Raw genomic sequence first — 19568 nt, forward strand, 5'->3', positions numbered from 1 at the left:
AACCTTACTGTACCATAAATATTACACTGGGCAGAACCTAATACACCAATATACCACCCATACGGAAAATGCAGACAGTCAACAATATGAAACAAGGGATCATATCATCACAATTCTCATGTAGAGCCACAAAACACCCTAATTAATGTGGGATAAAATGCCATAAATAAGTAAATAAATATAAACTTTTAATGTTGAGCACCTGATTCTCAAAGTGGACATATTCCAAACACTATAATGAAAATAAAATGATCTTTTTCTACCTTTGTTGTCTGGTGACTCTTTCTGATCATGCTGGTCCAGTATCCGATTCTGCTGCTATCTGTCCTCAGTACAGGTCAGGAAGTCATCCTCCTTAAATATCTCCCTGGCAACCCAGGACACCTCCAGCCACCCCCCCCCCTCTCCCAGCAGTAAGGTAAACAAACCATAAACCAATTTCTACAACTGATTCACAAGGCTAGAGGGCTTTCACTGCAGCTCCTGCTGTGAGGATGGAGGTAAATCAACAATTTAAACCCCTCAGAGCACAGCAGGGGAGGCTTAGCCTCTCCAAGCCTCTTATACCGGGCGCCTATGTCTAGCTGGCATAGTATGACAGGTTGAGAAGTGTGAAACAGAAATAGCTCAGAACCTAGTGTACCAGGTGCATGAAAAAGCAGAAGTGAGAAAGAACATTTGTGGTCAAAGACCTGCCCATCTGCCGGAAAAAGGTGGGGGACTTTTTCCAAGGGTAAAAATATCAGAATCTGCGGTTAAGAGAAAAAAACTGTCATCCGGCCACCTGCGCAAAAGTAGTTTTTTTAGAACTTCATAGAACTCAATGTAAATCAAGAGTATAAATATGGCTGACAGCCTCCCTATAGGTGGGGAGTCAGAGGCTAGAGGAGAGGCTCTGATGCTGGCTGAAGGCTGGCTATGTCAATCGCCGGTGTCGGAGGGAGAAGTCTTTAGGGCTTTAAAAATGAGCGACCACGCTGATGGGAGAGAGTGGGTGGGAGAGACAGGAGAGTAGGTGCAAGACTCGCACGGGAGGGGGGAGGAGGCAGAGAAAGCTATTGGCAGGCATTTGGCGCTTAGGGGAGCGACCCGCTCGCCCTACCTAGCTACGCTTCTGGAAAGGAGGGCTGGGTAGGCATATTTAAATGCACAAGAAGTGAAACTTTTCCAACTAGGGAACATACAGGAAGGTAGACCCAGGAGCAACATTATGGAAAGGTTGTTGGATGCCTGGAATGCCATCCTGGAAAAGAAGATGACAACAAAAATGGCGATGGAATTCAGAAAGAAAAGAGTGTGAGATACACAGAGGATTCCTAAATGCCAAGAGCCTGGAAACCAAGCATTGAGTTCTTCAGCTCAAGACAGCTATGAAATTACTTTTTGCACTTCTAAGTGAGGGCAGCAACTTGCACAGAGCAGCAGTGACAACCCTAAGTACTGTATTGGGCAGACTAGATGGCCCATTTTAGTGTATAGCTGCCATCATCTGCTCTGTTATTGTGTTATAAAGGTGTTTATAAGGTCAGTAACCCACTGTCTTTCTAGCATTCTTAGAGTGTAGTAAACAGAGTATTTGGAAACAAATGGATTATTACAGCTCAGTTCAGCTCTTTTATGGAGATATATATATCACAGGAATAAAGTTTATAGCAAGACACTGCATAGGGTATTAAACCAAAGACTTTTTCAAGCACGTACTTCTTCTGCACTGATTTTTCAGAACTGGGTGTGGGAGGGGATGCGTCGTCAGCTGCACTTGCTCATCATTTCTTTTTAACTGTCTGAGCAGAAAGTCCTTTATATGAACTAAGTCCTCCCCCTGCCCTATTTTATTCCTGGCTTTGGGGAGTGGGGGGTTTTCTTACCTGAAAGCTCGTACTATAGCTCCACATTGTTATCATCAGTACAAGCAATAAGACTTTTGACGTCACTCATTCCAGGTCAACCAACCAGGGTGATCCAGTCCAGGTTTTGTCCCATGACACTGTATTTGAAGTTCTGGTTTCCTTACATAAATCAATAGGAGACCCAAACTAGAAATCGGACATGGAGTGGATGGAAGCCAGGACTGGATGGGCCTGGTTCGTTGACCTGGGCTGAAGAGGAAATCCTAAGGCACAGTTTTTTTTTTTGGATTGTCCATTTCTTGTATATGCTCACATGACTTGAATTGTACTGTAGTAATTGTTTCCTGTTAGCCACATTGAATCCGAACTTATGTTGAGGGGCATAATCAAAAGGGGGCGCCCATCTCTAAGGACCGCCCCGTAAAGCGGCGTCCCTGACTGTATTATCGAAACAAGATGGGCGGCCATCTTTTGTTTCGATAATACGGTCGGGGACGGCTAAATCTCAACATTTGGGTCGACCTTACAGATGGCCGCGCTTAGAGATGGCCGACCTCAGTTTTCACATTTAAAAAGGAAACTAAGGGCGCCCATCTCAAAACCAGCCAAATTCAAGCCATTTGGTCATGGGAGGAGCCAGCATTCGTATTGCACTGGTTCCCCTCACATGCCAGGACACCAACCGGGCACCCTAGGGAGCACTGCAGTGAACTTCAGAAATTGATCCCAGGTACATAGCTCCCTTACCTTGTGTGCTGAGCCCCCCCAAAACCCACTACCCACAACTGTACACCACTACCATAGCCCTTACTGGTGAAGGGAGCACCTAGATGTGGGTACAGTGGGTTTGTGGTAGGTTTTGGTGGGCTCAAATTTACCACCACAAGTGTAACAGGTGGGGGGGATGGGCCTGGGTCCGCCTGCCTGAAGTGCACTGCACCCACTAAAACTGCTCCAGGGACCTGCATACTGCTGTCATGGAGCTGGGTATGACATTTGAGGATGGCATAGAGGCTGGAAAAAAAATGTAAAAAAGATTATTTTAGGGTGGGAGGGAGTTAGTGACCACTGGGGGAGTAAGGGGAGGTCATCCCTGATTCCCTCTGGTGTCATTTGGTCAGTTTGGGCACCTTTTTGAGACTTGGTCGTGAAAAAAAATGGACCAAGTAAAGTCGACCAAATGCTCGTCAGGGACACCCTTCTTTTTTCCATTATCGGCCGAGGACACCCATCTTTTAAGCACGCCCCAGTCCCGCCTTCGCTACACCTCCAACACGCCCCCGTGAACTATGGTCGTCCCCGCGACGGAAAGCAGGTGAGGACACCCAAAATCGGCTTTCAATTATGCAGATTTGGCCGACCCTGAGAGAAGGATGCCCATCTCCCGATTTGTGTTGGAAGATGGGCACCCTTCTCTTTCAAAAATGCCCCTGATAGACTCCAACAATACTTTGCTTGAATGTGTCGTCAGTCCTGAAGTCATAATTCCAACACTGGGGAATTGTTGAGTACTGGAATTATGACTTCAGAACAGATGACACATTCAAGCTAAGTATTCTTGGAGTCTTTGTGTTTTGTTTTTGAGACATTATATATGAACAATATAAGGTGACAGTATTTGACACTCTAAATAAGTGTATTTTCGGGTTTTGCACATTTTGAAGCTTAATTGCCATTTTGAAGATTATGTTGAACAATGGATTTTTGCTGGATATTGAGGAAGGTTTTTTCAGCCGATGATGAGGAATAGATCATTTAGATTGCTCTCAGCTCTATAGATCTGTTGGTCTGGAGCTCTTTAAGGCTTTTTCCTTCCTCTTAATGTAACGTGCTTTACCTTCACATATTTTTTGCCATTACAGTGGGTCTAATTTTATTTGTTTTCAGTTGAAAATTTCATTTCTGACAGTCAAAGAGTTTTTATGCATGTAAAAATAGTCTTTATGCATGACAAAGATTGCAATGAACTGAACAAGTGTCTGAAAATTGTCCAGAAAGTATGAAAATGAACCAAAAAGATTTTCTGTGTGCATCCCCATTTTGTGTTATTTGCTAGTCTTTATGAGCTATAAAGTGGTCTAAGGGGCCCTTTTACTAAGCTGCTGTTAAAGGGGGCCTTCACTAGCATTAGCATGTGTTTTTGACACATGCTGATGGCCTCCTTTACTGCAGTGGGCAAAAGGCTGTCTTTTTTTCTGGAAAAGAAATGGTCGTGCGGTACGTGAACCACTTGCCACATGGCTGTTTGAAGGGGGGAAGCACTTACTGTCACCCATTGAGGTGGCGATAAGGGCTCCCGCACTGACCTGGTGGTGACCAGGCAGTGACGATTACTGCTAGGTAAGCACCGGTGGAACAAAAAAATAGAAAATATTTTTGTAGCGCTACAAATGGCATATGCTGGGGAACCCGGCGATAGTTCCAGATTGATGCGCAGCAATAGGCCCCTAACATGGCAACCTCACTACTTCATTCAATGAGCTCTTGTACGTTCTCCTAGTCTAAACCATATTTATCTCTTTTCTTGTAGGGCTGATGCCATTAGAAATTATCAACACACATACAAAAGTGTGAAAGAGAGAACTACTGATTATTTCTGGGAATTGCTGTGATCATGGACTCCTCCGAGGTCCCAATAGAGACAGAAATGGTAGAACTAGTAGCAAACAATAAGGAACAATCAACACTGAGTCTCCCCTCGATCCCGTCGATGGAGAATGACAGGTAAATGTTTGCAGAATATGAATTTGGATATTTCTTAGTCAAGAAGGAACAAGATTCGCTGGCCCTGTGTGGTTAGCCTGCTCAAGTTGTAGCCTGAACAGCACAGGATTTGGTGATATATAACCTTTAAATGAATATGAACTGGAGGATTATAAGTCCTGTATTTTTATTTATTTATTTTTTTTGTTACATTTGTACCCCGCACTTTCCCACTCATAGCAGGTTCAATGCGGCTTACATATTATATACAGGTACTTATTTGTACCTGGGGCAATGGAGGGTTAAGTGACTTGCCCACAGTCACAAGGAGCTGCCTGTGCCTGCAGTGGAAATCGAACCCAATTCCCAGGACCAAAGTCCACCACACTAACCACTAGGCCACTCACTAAAAGTTATTTAAGTTTCAAAGAGAGTCTGTATATCTTCAGGAACAAAGAATTCACCCTCAAAAGTTGATTGTCTCATTGACCTGATTTAACACCAAGTTCAAATTTCACCACAGTTCATCATCGGTCCTTTTTTCATGTCTTAGCAAAATATATCTTCTGTTATCTCTATCATTTAAACTTTCACATCTATATAATAATTTGTACCTCAATGTTCTGTGGCTGTCTGGGTTCATAACATCCTGATGTCAGCAAGCCTCCAGTGTTCCCTTCCCTCTCACTGTCCCGCCCTTGCGTAAAGACGAAATGACGTCAGAGGAGGGCGGAACATTGAGAGGGAAGGGAACACTGAAGGTGAGCTGACGTCAAGATGTTACGAACGGATCGGAGGGCAGGGCAGGGCACAGGATAATCGCTGGACATCGAGTGGAGGACAGAATCGTGGGACATCGAGGGGAGGGGGGCAGGGCAGAGGAAAATTGATGGACATGGATGGGATGGGAGGAGAGGAGAGAATCGCGGGACAGGGATGGGAGGGCAGGGCAGAGGAGACTCGTTGGACATGGAGGGGAGGCCAGAATCTGGGATACGGAGGGGAGGGCAGGGCAGAGGAGAATCGCTGGACATGGAGGGGATGGGAGGCGAGGGGTGAATTGCAGCACATGGAAGGGAGGGCATGGCAGAGGAGAATCACTGGACATGGAAGGGATGGGAGGAGAGGGGAGAATCGCGGGACACGGAAGGGAGGGCAGGGCAGAGTAGAATCGCTGGACATGGAGGGGAGGCCAGAATCTGGGATACGGAGGGGAGGGCAGGGCAGAGGAGAATCGCTGCACATAGAGGGGAGGTCAGAATCGCGGGACCCAGAGGGGATTGGATGGGAGGGAAGAATCGCGGGACATGGAGGGGAGGGCAGGGGAGAGAGGAGAAATCGCTTAGATGAGAACCTTCCTAGGGCCCGTTTCATTTTTGACAAAATGGGCTTGGTTGCACTAGTTTTTATATAATAGAGCTTAACTTTCTAAGGACCAGGGGACTAGCTACCGACCAGAGTCATGTTTCACCAATACTGCATCAGAAGAGTTGGTCACCTTCAGGATAAAATGTGCCTTTAGCATTTATAGTGCTTCTCTGAAATAACAGAGAAAAAAATATATGTCACATTTTGTCATATTTAGAAGCATCTATTTAGAAGCGTCTTATGGCCACCGCATAAGACGTGTGTAAAGAACTGCTCCGAGAGACCTTGCTAGATTTTGATCATAACTAACTCCTGCCCGGCTCGATTTAACACTGAAAAGATCGCCGTGAATACCGTGGACGTCGTCAAGCTTATACTGCTCTCAACCGACTACTACTAACAAGAGTATTAAGAATAATTCGGAGCGGGTGAGTGCCCATGATCACGCTGTTAACGGCCCACCCGATTTACATGGCCGCCATATAAGATGCCTGCAGAAAACTGCCCTAAGAGACCTCGTTAGATTTGATTACTTGATTATAACAAATTCCTACCAGGCTCAATTCCAAGCTGTAAAGATTGCCGTGGTTACCACTGAGCATTACTGCTCTCAAATGACTATTACTACAGGTGAACCACGTAAAAACCGCATAAAATGCATGTAAAGATCTGCTCTGAGTGACCTTGTTAGAATTGATTATAACTAACTCCTGCCTGGCTCAATCTAACACTGAGAAGATCGCTGTGAATGCTGTAGACGCTGTTGAACATTTACTGCTCTCAACCGACTACTATTAACAGTAGTACCGAGAATAATCCAGAGTGGGTGAGTGCCCATGATCACGCTGTCAACGGCCCATCCGATTCACATGGCCGCCGAATAAGACGCTCACGGAAAAACTGCCCTAAGAGACCTCGTTAGATTTGATTATTCGATTATAACAGATTCCGTCGAGCTCGATTCCAAGCTATGAAGATTACCGTGGTTACCGCCGAGCGTTACGGCTCTCAATTTGACTATCACTAACAGGCAAACCACATAAAAATTGGAGAAAAATTGCATTGGCTCCCACTAAAAGATCGAATTGCATTCAAAATTTGCACCTTAGTTCATAAAATTATTTATGGAGATGCCCCATCTTACAGGTCAGACCTAATAGACCTACCAGAGAGAAACAACAAAAGTTCATCACGTACTTTCTTAAACCTCCATTATCCCAACTGCAGAGGACTTAAATACAAATCTATACATCTAGCTTCTCATACATCTGCACACAACTATGGAATGAATTACCGATCACCATAAAAACAACACACGACTTGACAACCTACCGGAAATTACTGAAGACTTACTTGTTCAAAAAGATGTACAAAAAGGATCCCCCATAACGAACTGACTCCTAAACTACACCAGATACAACTATTATGGAACTCTTCTAATTTGTTTATTTTAATTACATCCTCATTACTGAATATTATATCTTGTCCTGATATCATTATGGTATGTTTTATCTATTTATCCACTTCTAATCCTACATGATATTCTTATGAACCTTATTTGTAAGACTTCTGAAATTCTTATTCCGTTAATATGATTGCCATGATATTCTTATGCACCTTATCTATATCTATATTCTGAAATTCTTATCCTATTAATGTGATTGTCGCTGTAACATATTGTAAGCCACATTGAACCTGCAAATAGGTGGGAAAATGTGGGATACAAATGCAGCAAATAAATAAATAAATCTGCAAGCACTTCAGATTGGAATTAGTAATCAATATGTGAGAACAATAAAGCATGTATAAGTGAATGCAGAGTAGAATCATCAAAAAAATACACCAAGTACATCACACTTGATGAAGTACAAATAAAAAAAATCCCTCTTCATAATAGAAGAAATTTTGTAAAGATCATTGGCGGTCAGTTAACATCCCCAGTGTGGTAATGTGAATGAGAGTGGGCTCTGAATGTCATGATTTCCGGCGGTCAGCTTCTGAGCTGGCTTCTGTCTGTTCTTCCTGAGTTAGTTGTGTCTCCATCCCTGTGTGCTGGCTGCTTCCAGCATGGCTCTGATTACTCCACTATACTGCACCTATGTGTGTTAAGCCTTTCTGTGCTTCAGTATGCTTTCTGCCTGTGTCTTGGTTTGTGTTCCTCTCGCCTTCTGGTGGCCAGAACTGGTGACTGCCATAGACTTTCCAGACTTTCTTTCTGGTCCGGTCCGGTCCAGATATTCCAGCCCTCCAGACTTGGTTTGAAGTTTGGCAGCTAGCCTCACCAATAGCTGCCTCATGATTCCTGCAGCTGGGTTTACTTTTAGAATAGATCAACATGAATTGGAATTCCTGGATATTAAAATTATTAGAACAGTTGAAGGCGAATTTTCTACTACCATTTTTCGTAAACTGACCGACCGTAACAACTTACTTCACTATCAAAGTTTTCATCATCATAGCTTAAAGATAGGTGTACCGGTTGGTCAGTTATTACGTTTACGTCGGCTGTGTTCTTCTACCATGGAATTTAAAAAACAAGCTAGTATTATGATTGACAGGTTTAGAGCCCGTGGTTACCCCATGGGGGTCCTCAAGAAAGCGTTCAAGAGGGCCCTATATGCTCACTGCTCGTGGTTGTTTTTGCCCAAGCCAAGAACTCCTAGAAAAGCCTTAGCATATGTCATTCCATTTTCACAGAAGGCATCAGCCATCTGTGCCATTATACACAGATATTGGCATGTGCTTTCGGTCCACCCTGAGTTCAGCGAGCACCCTAAGGTGGCGTACAGATGGCAAGCGAACTTGGGTGAATTATTGAAGAGACCCACTAGGAATATTGAGAGAGGTAGACACTCCCCTTGCGGGATGTGTGTGTACTGTCAATATTCTTTGGACACTGACACTATCCCTATTCCTCATACTGACAAGGTATTTAACTTAAGGCAAAATACCTGTTGCACTAGCGCACAGGTAGTATATTGCATTATATGCCCTTTTGGTCTTTATTACATAGGGCACACAAAAAGACAGTTGAAAAATAGGCTAGCAGAGCATGTGAGTAATTTACGTCTCAACAAGATGGTTAACCTGCTTGTCGCTCATTGGAGCGCACATAACTACACTATAGATCAACTTTGGTGTGTAGTTCTGGTACAGATTTCCTTAGTTAACAGTAGGGGGGATGATATCAGTACCCGTTTACTATCTATTGAACAACGGTATACATATACATGGGGGACGGTGGCTCCTGCTGGCCTTAATTTGGAGGTAGAATGGGTTTGAGGCAGTGTTTCTTTAAAAAGTTTGGGTAGAGTAGATAGAGTAGCTATTTAAAGATGTTGTCATGGCTCCCGCAGTTAGTTTCAGCGTAGCGGTCGTTGACCCACGCGTTGGCGTGTCCCAGTCCGGCGTGCAGCTAGTTATAGTTGAGAAAGTAAGTATGAAATTGGGATTATACTGTGATTAATTAAGGTGCATGGATTTAGTAGGGGGATGATAATGGGTTTGTATTGTTTTAGATGAGGTGGTGGTTCCTCCTGATGAAGTGAATGAAATGCAGTCCAGCATTGGGGAACCGGCATGCGTATGAGGAACAACTTATGGTGAACAGTTGAATGGTTGCTTCTCACCGAGTACCTGTATATGGGACTTAAAGGCATTTCATTTGCAAAGGTGGACTATAGAAGTGATAATAACTAAGCAGACTGAAGGTGAAACCAGTACAGATTAGTTTGAACAGAGCGCCCGAGTGGAAAGCCGGGACCAGAGGTTAAATCGGAAATTGGAATATATAACAGTAATACAAAGGACTCTAACGCAGTAGCAACTGCGACTGGCAATGGTTTATGTATATTTTAGTGTGTTTGAACAGATTTCTATTTTAGTCAGGTACTGAGAGTGATCGGTGTATGAATTTGTGTATTGATTATTTTAGTTAGGATAAGTGCCGATTGTTAAAGGCACATTTTTTCAATAAAGATATTTTGTAAATATTGAATACAATGGAGTCTAGTTGTAAATCAATGAAGGTAGTATGACTCTAGTAGGTCAAGTCTGTCCCTAGTTAGTAGCATTAAAATTTAATGCCAAGATGTGCAGAGTGGTGCACTTGGGGTGCAGAACCCACACGAGAGATACTGGATAGGAGGGGAGAGATTGGTAAGCTCAACTCAGGAGAGGGACCTTGGGGTGATGTTGTCTGAAGATCTGAAGGTGAAGAATCAATGCGACAAGACCAGAAGCATGCTAGGCTGCATAGTAAAGGGTATAACCAACAGAAGAAAAGAGATATTGATGTCCCTATACAAGTCATTGGTGAGGCCCTACTTGGAGTACTGTGTTCAGTTTTGGAGGCCATATCTTGCTAAGGATGTAAAAAGACTTGAAGCGGTGCAAAGAAAAGCTACAAAAATGGTATGGTATTTGTATTTCAAGATGTACGCGGAGAGACTTACTGACCTGAACATGTATACCCTGGAAGAAAGGAGAAATAGGAGTGATGTGATACAGATGTTCAAATATTTGAAAAGTATTAATCTGCAAACAAACCTTTTCCGACGACGGGAAGGCGGTAGAACTAGAGGATATGAATTGAGGTTAAAGGGGGGCAGACTCAGGAATAATCTCAGGAAGTATTTTTTCACGGAGAGGTTGGTACATACTTGGAATGCCCTCCCACAAGAGGTGGTGGAGATAAGAACGGTAACAGAATTCAAAACTGTGTGGGATAAGGAATGGATCCACAGAAGCTTAGCAGAGATTGGTGGCAACACTGGTAATTGGGAAGCAAAGCCAGTGCTGGGAAGACTTCTATGGTCTGTGCCCTGAAAATAGCAAGGGCAAATCAAGGTCAGGTATGTATATAAAGTATCACATACAATGAGTTTATCTTGTTGGATAGACTGGATGGACCGTACAGGTCTTTATCTGCCGCCATCTACTATTTTATTATCTATTCTACTATCCTGTATTGAACAGGGAGCCAGTGCAACTGTTTTAAAAACTGGTGTGATATGCATCACCCTTGACACATTAGCAACCAACAAAGCAGCAGTATTTTGTACTAGCTGCAGTGTCCGCATCCTAGTCTTAACCATACCATTGCAGAAATCTAGTTGAGATACAACCATACTCTGAATTATCCCACAAAAATCACATAGTGGCAACATATCTATAACAAATGAAGATGTGCAAAACATGTCCGGATGATCCTTACCACCTGATTCTTCATGGTAAGTCCTGAATCCAGATAAACACCTAATAATTTTTCCACTTTTTGAACTGATAATTTAACATTATGCAAATTAAACAATTTGGGCCAAAATTCCTCCATGGTTCTCCTCAGAATCATTATCTCAGATTTTGCTATATTCAACATCAAACCATGCTTATTCATCTATACATTTATCCTATCCATGTACAGCTGCAATGAGCTTCTAAACCAGCCCCCCAAGAAGTAACAGGAAAAAAGAACTGCACATCATCTGCATTTAAAGTGATATCCAATTCCCAGACTCGAAAAAAACTGCACCCAAGGAAGACAATTACTCATTAAATAACAGGGCTGAAAGCACTGACCCTTGAGGTACTCTCCTTTCCAACAGAATTTCTCAAGAAACTTGACCCCCACGCCATACACTCAATGATTGACCCATCGAATAAGATGTAAACCAATCAAAGACCTGTCCACTCATCCCCAAAGCATCCAACTTGGATACCAACAATCAAATGTTCACAGAATCAAGGGCACCAGAAACAACTAATGGTATGAAACAAAAACACATATTTGATCAGGGCCGCCTAGAGACATAGCTGGGCCAGGGCAAACAATCTTAAGGGCCCTCCCCACTGCAGCATCAGTCAAAATAAAGTCATTGACTGGCAGGAAACAGCGGACTGGGAAAGACCATTCTAACAGTCATGGGTCCTTCTTCCTGTCACGTCCTACCTCCTATGAAGTAAGTTCCTGTTTTGACAGTTGCGGCATGTGGCGGTAAGAAGGACCTGTGGCCGCCAGAGCAGTCTCTTTTGATTGCTACTGCCTGCCAGACTCCGAGGCAAGTAGAGAACCCGGGAGGGGGGGAGGAGGAGGAAAAGATACTGGATCTGACTGAGCAAGACAATCAAGCTGGCTGCAGCATCAGTGAACAAAAGCAGCTTTTATATAGCCAAGGCCGGGCCCGGGGGAATCTTGCCCCCCATCCTGGCAGCCCTGATTTTAATTTTTAGAAATCTTTAGCACTGTGTGATCTTGAAAGTATGGTCTTTCCTATTAGAAGCCAGAATTCTTTTTTGTTTTCTGCTAACTCTAGTAAAAAGCCAAGTGGTATAGCAAGTTTAATAAACTGTAACTCTCTGTTACATATTGTGGGTACAGGGGCCAAAAGTATGTAGACACCCACTGTAAGTAACATGAACACTTTCAGGAAAATCTGCCTATACAATTTTGATTTTGGGCTCCCAGAATGATATTGCTCAACCCTTTTGATATGGATTTCCTTGTTAATATTTGTTGCTGCAGGTTTGTTGAGAACTCCATCAATCAGACAGAACTGGAAGAATTTCTACCTCATGCTTCTGAGTCAAGAAAAATGCACTTTACAGATGTAAGTTTGGGTTGATATAATGGAAGCATATTATATGGTAGTTATGATGGGAGCTGGCTGGGGGCATAGCAGATGACAAAGTGAATATTTATTGTAGTACAGAAGAAAAATTGTTTAGGCTATTTCTTCACTATAAAATTCAATGTAACTCTTTTTACTCAGTCTACACCAATGTTTGTTGAAAGCATTGAAACACTGTATTTGAAGTTTTATGGTTGTAAACACCTGGTTGGTCCTTTAATAAAAATGTTGAAATCTAAAATTCAATGTAACTCTCCTCCATCTGTTATGGGCATAGGAGGATAGAACCAGCACTACATTTCTGTCAGGTCACCAACCTGAAACGTTTTGAATTTATTTCATTTTCCCTTTTGCAACTGGAAAGTGGAGACTTAGATTGTAATCCCTCTGGGGACAGGTGTAGGAGCAAATGGCACTATATACAGCAGTACATGCCGCTATATAACAAGTTATAAAGGATTGTAATACATGACAGTATCCAGCATTTATTAACCTGACAGACTCTTTACTAACTTCATCTTTTACTCCTAAGCATGTTGCCTGTTAGTTCTCAGACTTGCATTCAATCAGCAAGGACTGCAAAGCATCACCAAGGTTACCTTAATCTTCACTTCCCCAATTGTAAAGGTCTAAAATACAAACTAACCCATGCGTCAACCTTTTCCTACTTGAGCACACAATTCTGGAATGCGCTACCGCACAACTTAAGAACAAGCTATGAACTAACTGACTTCCGCAAACTACTGAAGACTCGTCTCTTTAACAAGGCATACCACAAAAATCAACAAATGTGAACTCCTACACATATATCCAGAATTGCCTTACGATATTTGCTTGTTATACTACTACCTTGCTTTATCATTATCATGTTAACCAAGATCCTTATGCAATATTAAATGTCTATCTTGTTATATATTTCCACTATTCATGATGTAATGTAAGCCACATTGAGCCTGCAAAGAGGTGGGAAAATGTGGGATACAAATGCAATAAATATATAAATAAGAACCACATTACCTTACCACGAAGGGAATTCACAAACTCGTGTTGCCGAATTTGAGACTCGTCCTTACCCAAGAAAAGCACTTGTTTACATGAACCATGACTTTGTGGTTAAAATGTCCCTTCAATGTGGTTGAACAATATTGTGGCCCCTCAAGCCACAACATCTGAGACAAAGTTGTTGGGCATCAGCAACAAGACCAAGAGTGCATGTCACTGACTCAGCTGCAGCCTGCAATTTCTGCATAAAAGAGACTCATATCTGATGCAAATGGCTGTTCACATTCCATCTGATCTGAAGTGCAGCACTTGCTCTGTCGTCTGACTGACCTGTCTGAGGAACACACTGCCACCTGCCGGACATCATGTGCCATCACTGTCCAGGTTTTATAGCTGCCATGTAATCACTGTCATGCTGGGATTAGGATGTGGCTATACTGGAAGCCTACCTTAGGGTCTGATATGCATTTACTCTGAGTTGTTTGTATGATAAGACCATCTGTCATTATTCTTGATTTTTCATTTTTGTTCTTGCTGCAATGTAAATAAATAAGCAATTTATTTTTATAATACCATTGAGTGTGGAGTTAGTTATGCTATATTCTGGACGTTATGAATTTGAGTCTATAGATAAGGAGGTCACTTTCCAGACACTGCACTGTCCAATACCAAAGCATGCATGTGTCATGATTTTCTGTAATCTGTACTAAGTGTCAAATCCCAATTACACCCCCAAAAGTGCATAATCTATATATGTCCCACACAGGGAAATAAGGGGGAAAGGATGGAACTTGACATAACACCTTTCTGTGGCTACAATCAATATTTACTCTACCTACTACTGGAAATATGTGAGCTAAATAATATTTTAAAAAATTAATACTGATAGCAGCTAAACATTGCTAGAACTGCCAACTGGCTTTGTTAAGGGAGCTGGTGACTGGCAGGAAATTTAACCAGTGATTCAGCAACCACTTGCTTCACATAAAGCAAGCTGTTATTTTCCCCACTCCCTCCACCTCATCTCCTATTATGGATGCACTCCCTTCTCCTTCTTGAGCTTCAATTGCATGGATAGTTGCAATGAGCTCTGCCGTGGTTCTCCACAAACATCAACAAACACGAGGAGCCCCATTTTAGATAGAAACTAGAGATTGGAACTGAGATGTGCAGGGCAGGTTATCCTCATTTATGAAGGGATTATAGAAAAAAGATCTAAAATACAGGAGCGGCAGAACTGCACATGGATGTATTGTTTATATGCAATGGAAGCATCCATTCTACCAGGATAAATGTGAGAAACATCAACGGCAGAAACATGGCAACTTAAATGTGTCAGTGCCAACACTAATGTGTAAATTATGGCTACATGTGTGAAGGAGCAGGTATAAATCCCAATGTGCAAATTTTCCCACATACATATGTATTCTCTTTCTGAAATAAGAAATACACATGTAGATTTTAGTCCAACAAAGCCCCACCCACATTATGGCCAAATCCACACCCTGTCAATCTTTATGTTATGTGGATTTGCATGTGTAACTATTAATGTTCTAAAATTGTGTTTTAAGTGTGTATGCAATAGAGATGGGTAAAGGTCAGCATTTAAATGTGCAAATTACAAATAAGCTTTCTAAAATAACCCCTGTACAGTGAATTCAGTCAGAGGGCACAATAAACACTCTGGGGTCAATATTCAAATCGATTTAGGCGGGCAGGAGCTTCTCCTGCACACTTAAATCACTTTCTGCCACCTATGTGGAGATATTCAGCAGCACTTAACTGAAGAATACTGCTGAATATCCCCTCAGACCGCCTAACTAAAAAGTGGAAGGTCAGTGGCGGCACTGGGGGCAGCACTAGGGAGGTCCCCCAGGTTATGCGGGTGCTGGCAATATTCAGTGCTGGCACCCACATAGCTAAGTGCTTAATTTAATAAGGCCGCTAGCTATACGGGTGCTGGCTTTGAATATCGGGCGGCACTTGCATAATTTTTTTTTCCTTTAAAAAAAAAAATCCCTGAGCACCCTCTTGCCTCCCCACCAATATCCCCCTTTTCCTTGCCCACTCCCCACAGCCCACATCAAGACCTCCCCAAAAGACCCACGCCCCTCCAGCAGTGCAAGTAGGCCCTCCCTCGGGCCTACCTGTATCTCTGGTGTTCCAGCAGGGTTGTTGGGGGCAGAAGCACAGCCCCCTCATTTCTGCCTCTTGTGGCACTGGTTTAAAATGGTTGCTGCGACCCTCTCACAGCAGTTTGTGGTAAGTTGCGGCAGCCATTTTAGAGAGGCACTGCAAGGGGAAGGAGTGAGGTCGGCACTCCTGCCCCCAATGACCCTGCTGGACCACCAGGGATATAGGTAGGCCCAGGGAGGGCCTACTTGCATGGCTGGGGGAAAACGGGGATTTTCCTGGGGGTTCTTGATGTGGGCTGGGGGAGGGGGGAGTGAAAGAGAGGACATTGGTTGGGGCAAGAGGGGGCTTTTTATTAAAGGAAAAAAAAGTTATGCGGGCCCGGTCACAGCATGGCATGGAGGTCTTTTGGGAGAAATACAAGGGGGGTAAGGAACAAGGGGGAGTGGAAGGGTTTTAGGGTAGTACCAATAAGCACACCAGAACTAGTGGAGGTCACACTTCTAGTAAGGAATGAGTCATCCCAGGTGCAGACCTGATGTTGGTTAGGCAGGTATGCAGATGGTTAGGGTCCCATTGAAGAAAATTCCAGAACCCTAGCAGGGTGTGGCGGGGGGGGGGGGGGGGGGGGGGGGGGGGGGGGGGGGGGGGGGGGGGGGGGGGGGGGGGGGGCGGGGGGGAGGTTGGAGGGCATTAGTAAAGTAAAGCAAGTTGGGAATATTGTTCATACATTCCAACAGCTGCTTTTATTGGTAGAGACCATATACGGTGCTTTTATAAAGGGCCAGCCTAGGCAGTGTTTTAAATGTGGATCTTTCAGGCATTACAGCATGTCATGCCTTGTGCAGAAATGCACAAAATGTGGTAGCCTGGAGCATGGAACAGAAGACTGCATTTCTATAAGATGTAACCTGTGTGGGAGGTTAGGACACCCTTTCAGTAAGTTGTACAGAAGCTTTCCCACAACAGGCGGAGGGGGCAAGAAGGGAAGGAGGGGGAAAGGGATGGATCAGGAAGGGCAGGAAAGGACAGTATAGATCAGGGAGGGCAGGAGCAGGGAGGGCTTGAGGGAGAAAGGAGGAGATAGGAAGGGAAGGAGGGAGGAGGAGAGAGTTAAGGAGTTCCAGAGAAGGGAAGAGAGGGAGAGGAGAGGAGAAGAGCAGGAGACAGGGGAGGACAGGCAGGTAGAGGGGAGGGAGGAGAAAAGAGAGAGAGGAGTGGTGGGGTAAGGAGAGAGAAAAGGAAGGAAGGAAGAAGGGAGGGAGGGAGTCAGGAGGAGAGGGAAGGGTGGGTTCAGGTGAAAAGGGGGGTAGGAGGGTTTGGGAGATAGGGGAGGTAAGAGAGGGTAATAGGTTTTCAAGTTTTGGAGTTGGTGGAGAGGAGGGAGAAGGTCAAGGGAGAAGGGGGAGAGGCAATCAAGCAGTAGGGTTGGTTAGGAAGAAAAAGGGAGGGAAATTAGGATGTTCCTGTGGTAGAGTTGAAAGGTTGGGAAGTATGATCAAGAAGCAGATGGGAAGGTTGGGGGATCTAAAGGGAGGGGAGAGGAAAGGAGAGACGGGAAAAGGGGGGTCTGGGGGAGAAGGATTGTAGGGGGAAAAATCTAAAAGAAAAAGGGAAGAAAGAAAGGGGGGAAGAAGAGGAGCTAGGGGTAGAGGAGGGTTTGGAGTGGGGAGAATTGATTGAGGAAGAATTTGAAGTTGGACCAGATGAAATAGTCCCAGCAGGGGTATCAGCAAAGAGAGGGATTAGAGGAAGGTTAGGGAGGTCAGAAGAGACATAGACAATTGTGACAATGGCTGTAGAGGAATGCATTAAGTTTGCCACCCTGAATGTGGCAAGTGTGAAGTCAGGGAGAGCAAGGTTCATGGCCTTCGAGTATATGAAGGAGCAGGAAAGATGTGGACATCTGGTTAAATCCAGGAAACCAGGGTGGATTCATTGGTCACCTTGAATCAGGCTAAAAAAGAGTGGAGGGTAGGACCTTCAGTCTGGTCAATAGCTGGGGAGCCAGGTGGTGGGGTGGTGATTTTATTTATTTTCTATTTCTGTTGATGGCTCTCTCATTCTCCCTGTCTCCTCAGCTCGAAACCTTGGGGTCATCTTTGACTCTTCTCTCTCCTTCTCTGCTCATATCCAGCAGATCGCCAAGACCTGTCGTTTCTTTCTTACAACATCCGTAAAATCCGCCCCTTTCTTTCCGAGCACTCTACAAAACCCTCATCCACACCCTTGTCACCTCTCGTTTAGACTACTGCAATCTGCTTCTTGCTGGCCTCCCACTTAGTCACCTCTCTCCTCTCCAATCGGTTCAAAACTCTGCTGCCCGTCTCGTCTTCCGCCAGGGTCGCTTTACTCATACTACCCCTCTCCTCAATTCGCTTCACTGGCTCCCTATCCGTTTTCGCATCCTGTTCAAACTTCTTCTACTAACCTATAAATGTACTCACTCTGCTGCTCCCCAGTATCTCTCCACACTCTTCCTTCCCTACACCCCTTCCCATGCACTCCCCTCCATGGATAAATCCTTATCTGTTCCCTTCTCCACTGCTGTCAACTCCAGACTTCGCGCCTTCTGTCTCACTGCACCCTACGCCTGGAATAAACTTCCTGAGCCCCTAAGTCTTGCCCCATTCTTGGCTACCTTTAAATCTAGACTGAAAGCCCACCTCTTTAACATTTCTTTTGACTCGTATCCACTTGTAACCACTTGCCTCCACCTACCCTCCTCTCCTCCTTCCTGTACACATTAATTGATTTGATTTGCTTACTTTATTTTTTTGTCTATTAGATTGTAAGCTCTTTGAGCAGGGACTGTCTTTCTTCTATGTTTGTGCAGCGCTGCGTACGCCTTGTAGCGCTATAGAAATGCTAAATAGTAGTAGTAGTAGTAGATATTGAGAAGGTGATAGAGGTAAGAGTAGGTAAGTGCCTGATTCTGTATGTGGGTATGAAGGGCTGGAGTATAAGGATTATTAATACGTACGATCCTCAGAAGAAGTGGGAAAGGAAACAACTGTTTTTTAGGGTACGACCCTTCTTACACACATCCAGACAGGTGGTATGGGGAGGGGATTTTAACACAGTGACGAGAGCACTGGACCGAGCCGGGAGGATGAATGGGGTGGAGTATGATGGGGTAACGCTAAGGGAGGTGGCAAAGGGAATGGGTTTGGTAGACATTTTTATTCTACACTGCCCAGAACAGAAGGGATTTACATATTTTAGGGGTGAACACAGGACTAAAATAGACAGGATCTTTATGAAAAAAGGAGCTTGTGTGAGGATACCAAACACGCGAGTGGCAGATGGTACGGACCACTTGATGGTGAAAGCCTGTCTGGGAGGGACAGCAGCTTATCAGAAAGGGAAGGGCTTGTGGAAGCTAAATGCAAGTTGGTTAAAGAAGGAGAAGATTGTACAAAGGTACGATGAATTTCTGGAGGACCAAATGTCTATTATGGAAGGCTTTGAGTTTATAGGTGACTGGTGGAAAATGTGTAAGAAACGAACAGAAAAGTTTTTCAAAACATTAGGGGAAGAATATCAAGGGAGGAGAATCAGATCAAATGCAGTATTGCGGAGAAAACTGGATAGGATGATATCTGACCGCGAGGACCCAGAGCAGATAAAAGAAGTACAAGAGCAGTTAAAAGACCTGCAGTATGATAGGTGGGAATCTTTAAAAATGGAAAGGGACTATGGGAAGTGTGTTTCTCCAGATCCGTATCAGAGCTGTAAGCAGAAATCTGGGGTGAGCAGGATTTGGGGCTTGAGGGACAAGGAGGGTGTACTCTGGGAGTCTCAGGAGGGGATCCTGCAAGCAGCCAAGCAATTTTATGAGGGGTTTTTTCAAGACAGGAAATTCCAGAACAGGTTTGGAAACAAT

General features: G+C 44.0%; 1 protein-coding gene across 1 annotated transcript in view; it reads left to right on the forward strand.

Moving 5' to 3' along the window:
- SLC38A3 (solute carrier family 38 member 3) overlaps positions 1–19568 on the forward strand; it is a 255214-nt gene that overhangs the window by 94978 nt on the left and 140668 nt on the right. The window contains exons 2-3 of the mRNA XM_030207217.1: positions 4381–4574; positions 12442–12526. Coding sequence (XP_030063077.1) covers positions 4465–4574; positions 12442–12526 — 195 coding nt within the window. The 5' untranslated portion in view covers positions 4381–4464. The remainder of the gene's footprint in view (positions 1–4380; positions 4575–12441; positions 12527–19568) is intronic.

Source organism: Microcaecilia unicolor, chromosome 6, assembly GCF_901765095.1.
Source record: "Microcaecilia unicolor chromosome 6, aMicUni1.1, whole genome shotgun sequence".
In the NCBI taxonomy this organism is placed as follows: Eukaryota; Metazoa; Chordata; class Amphibia; order Gymnophiona; family Siphonopidae; genus Microcaecilia; species Microcaecilia unicolor.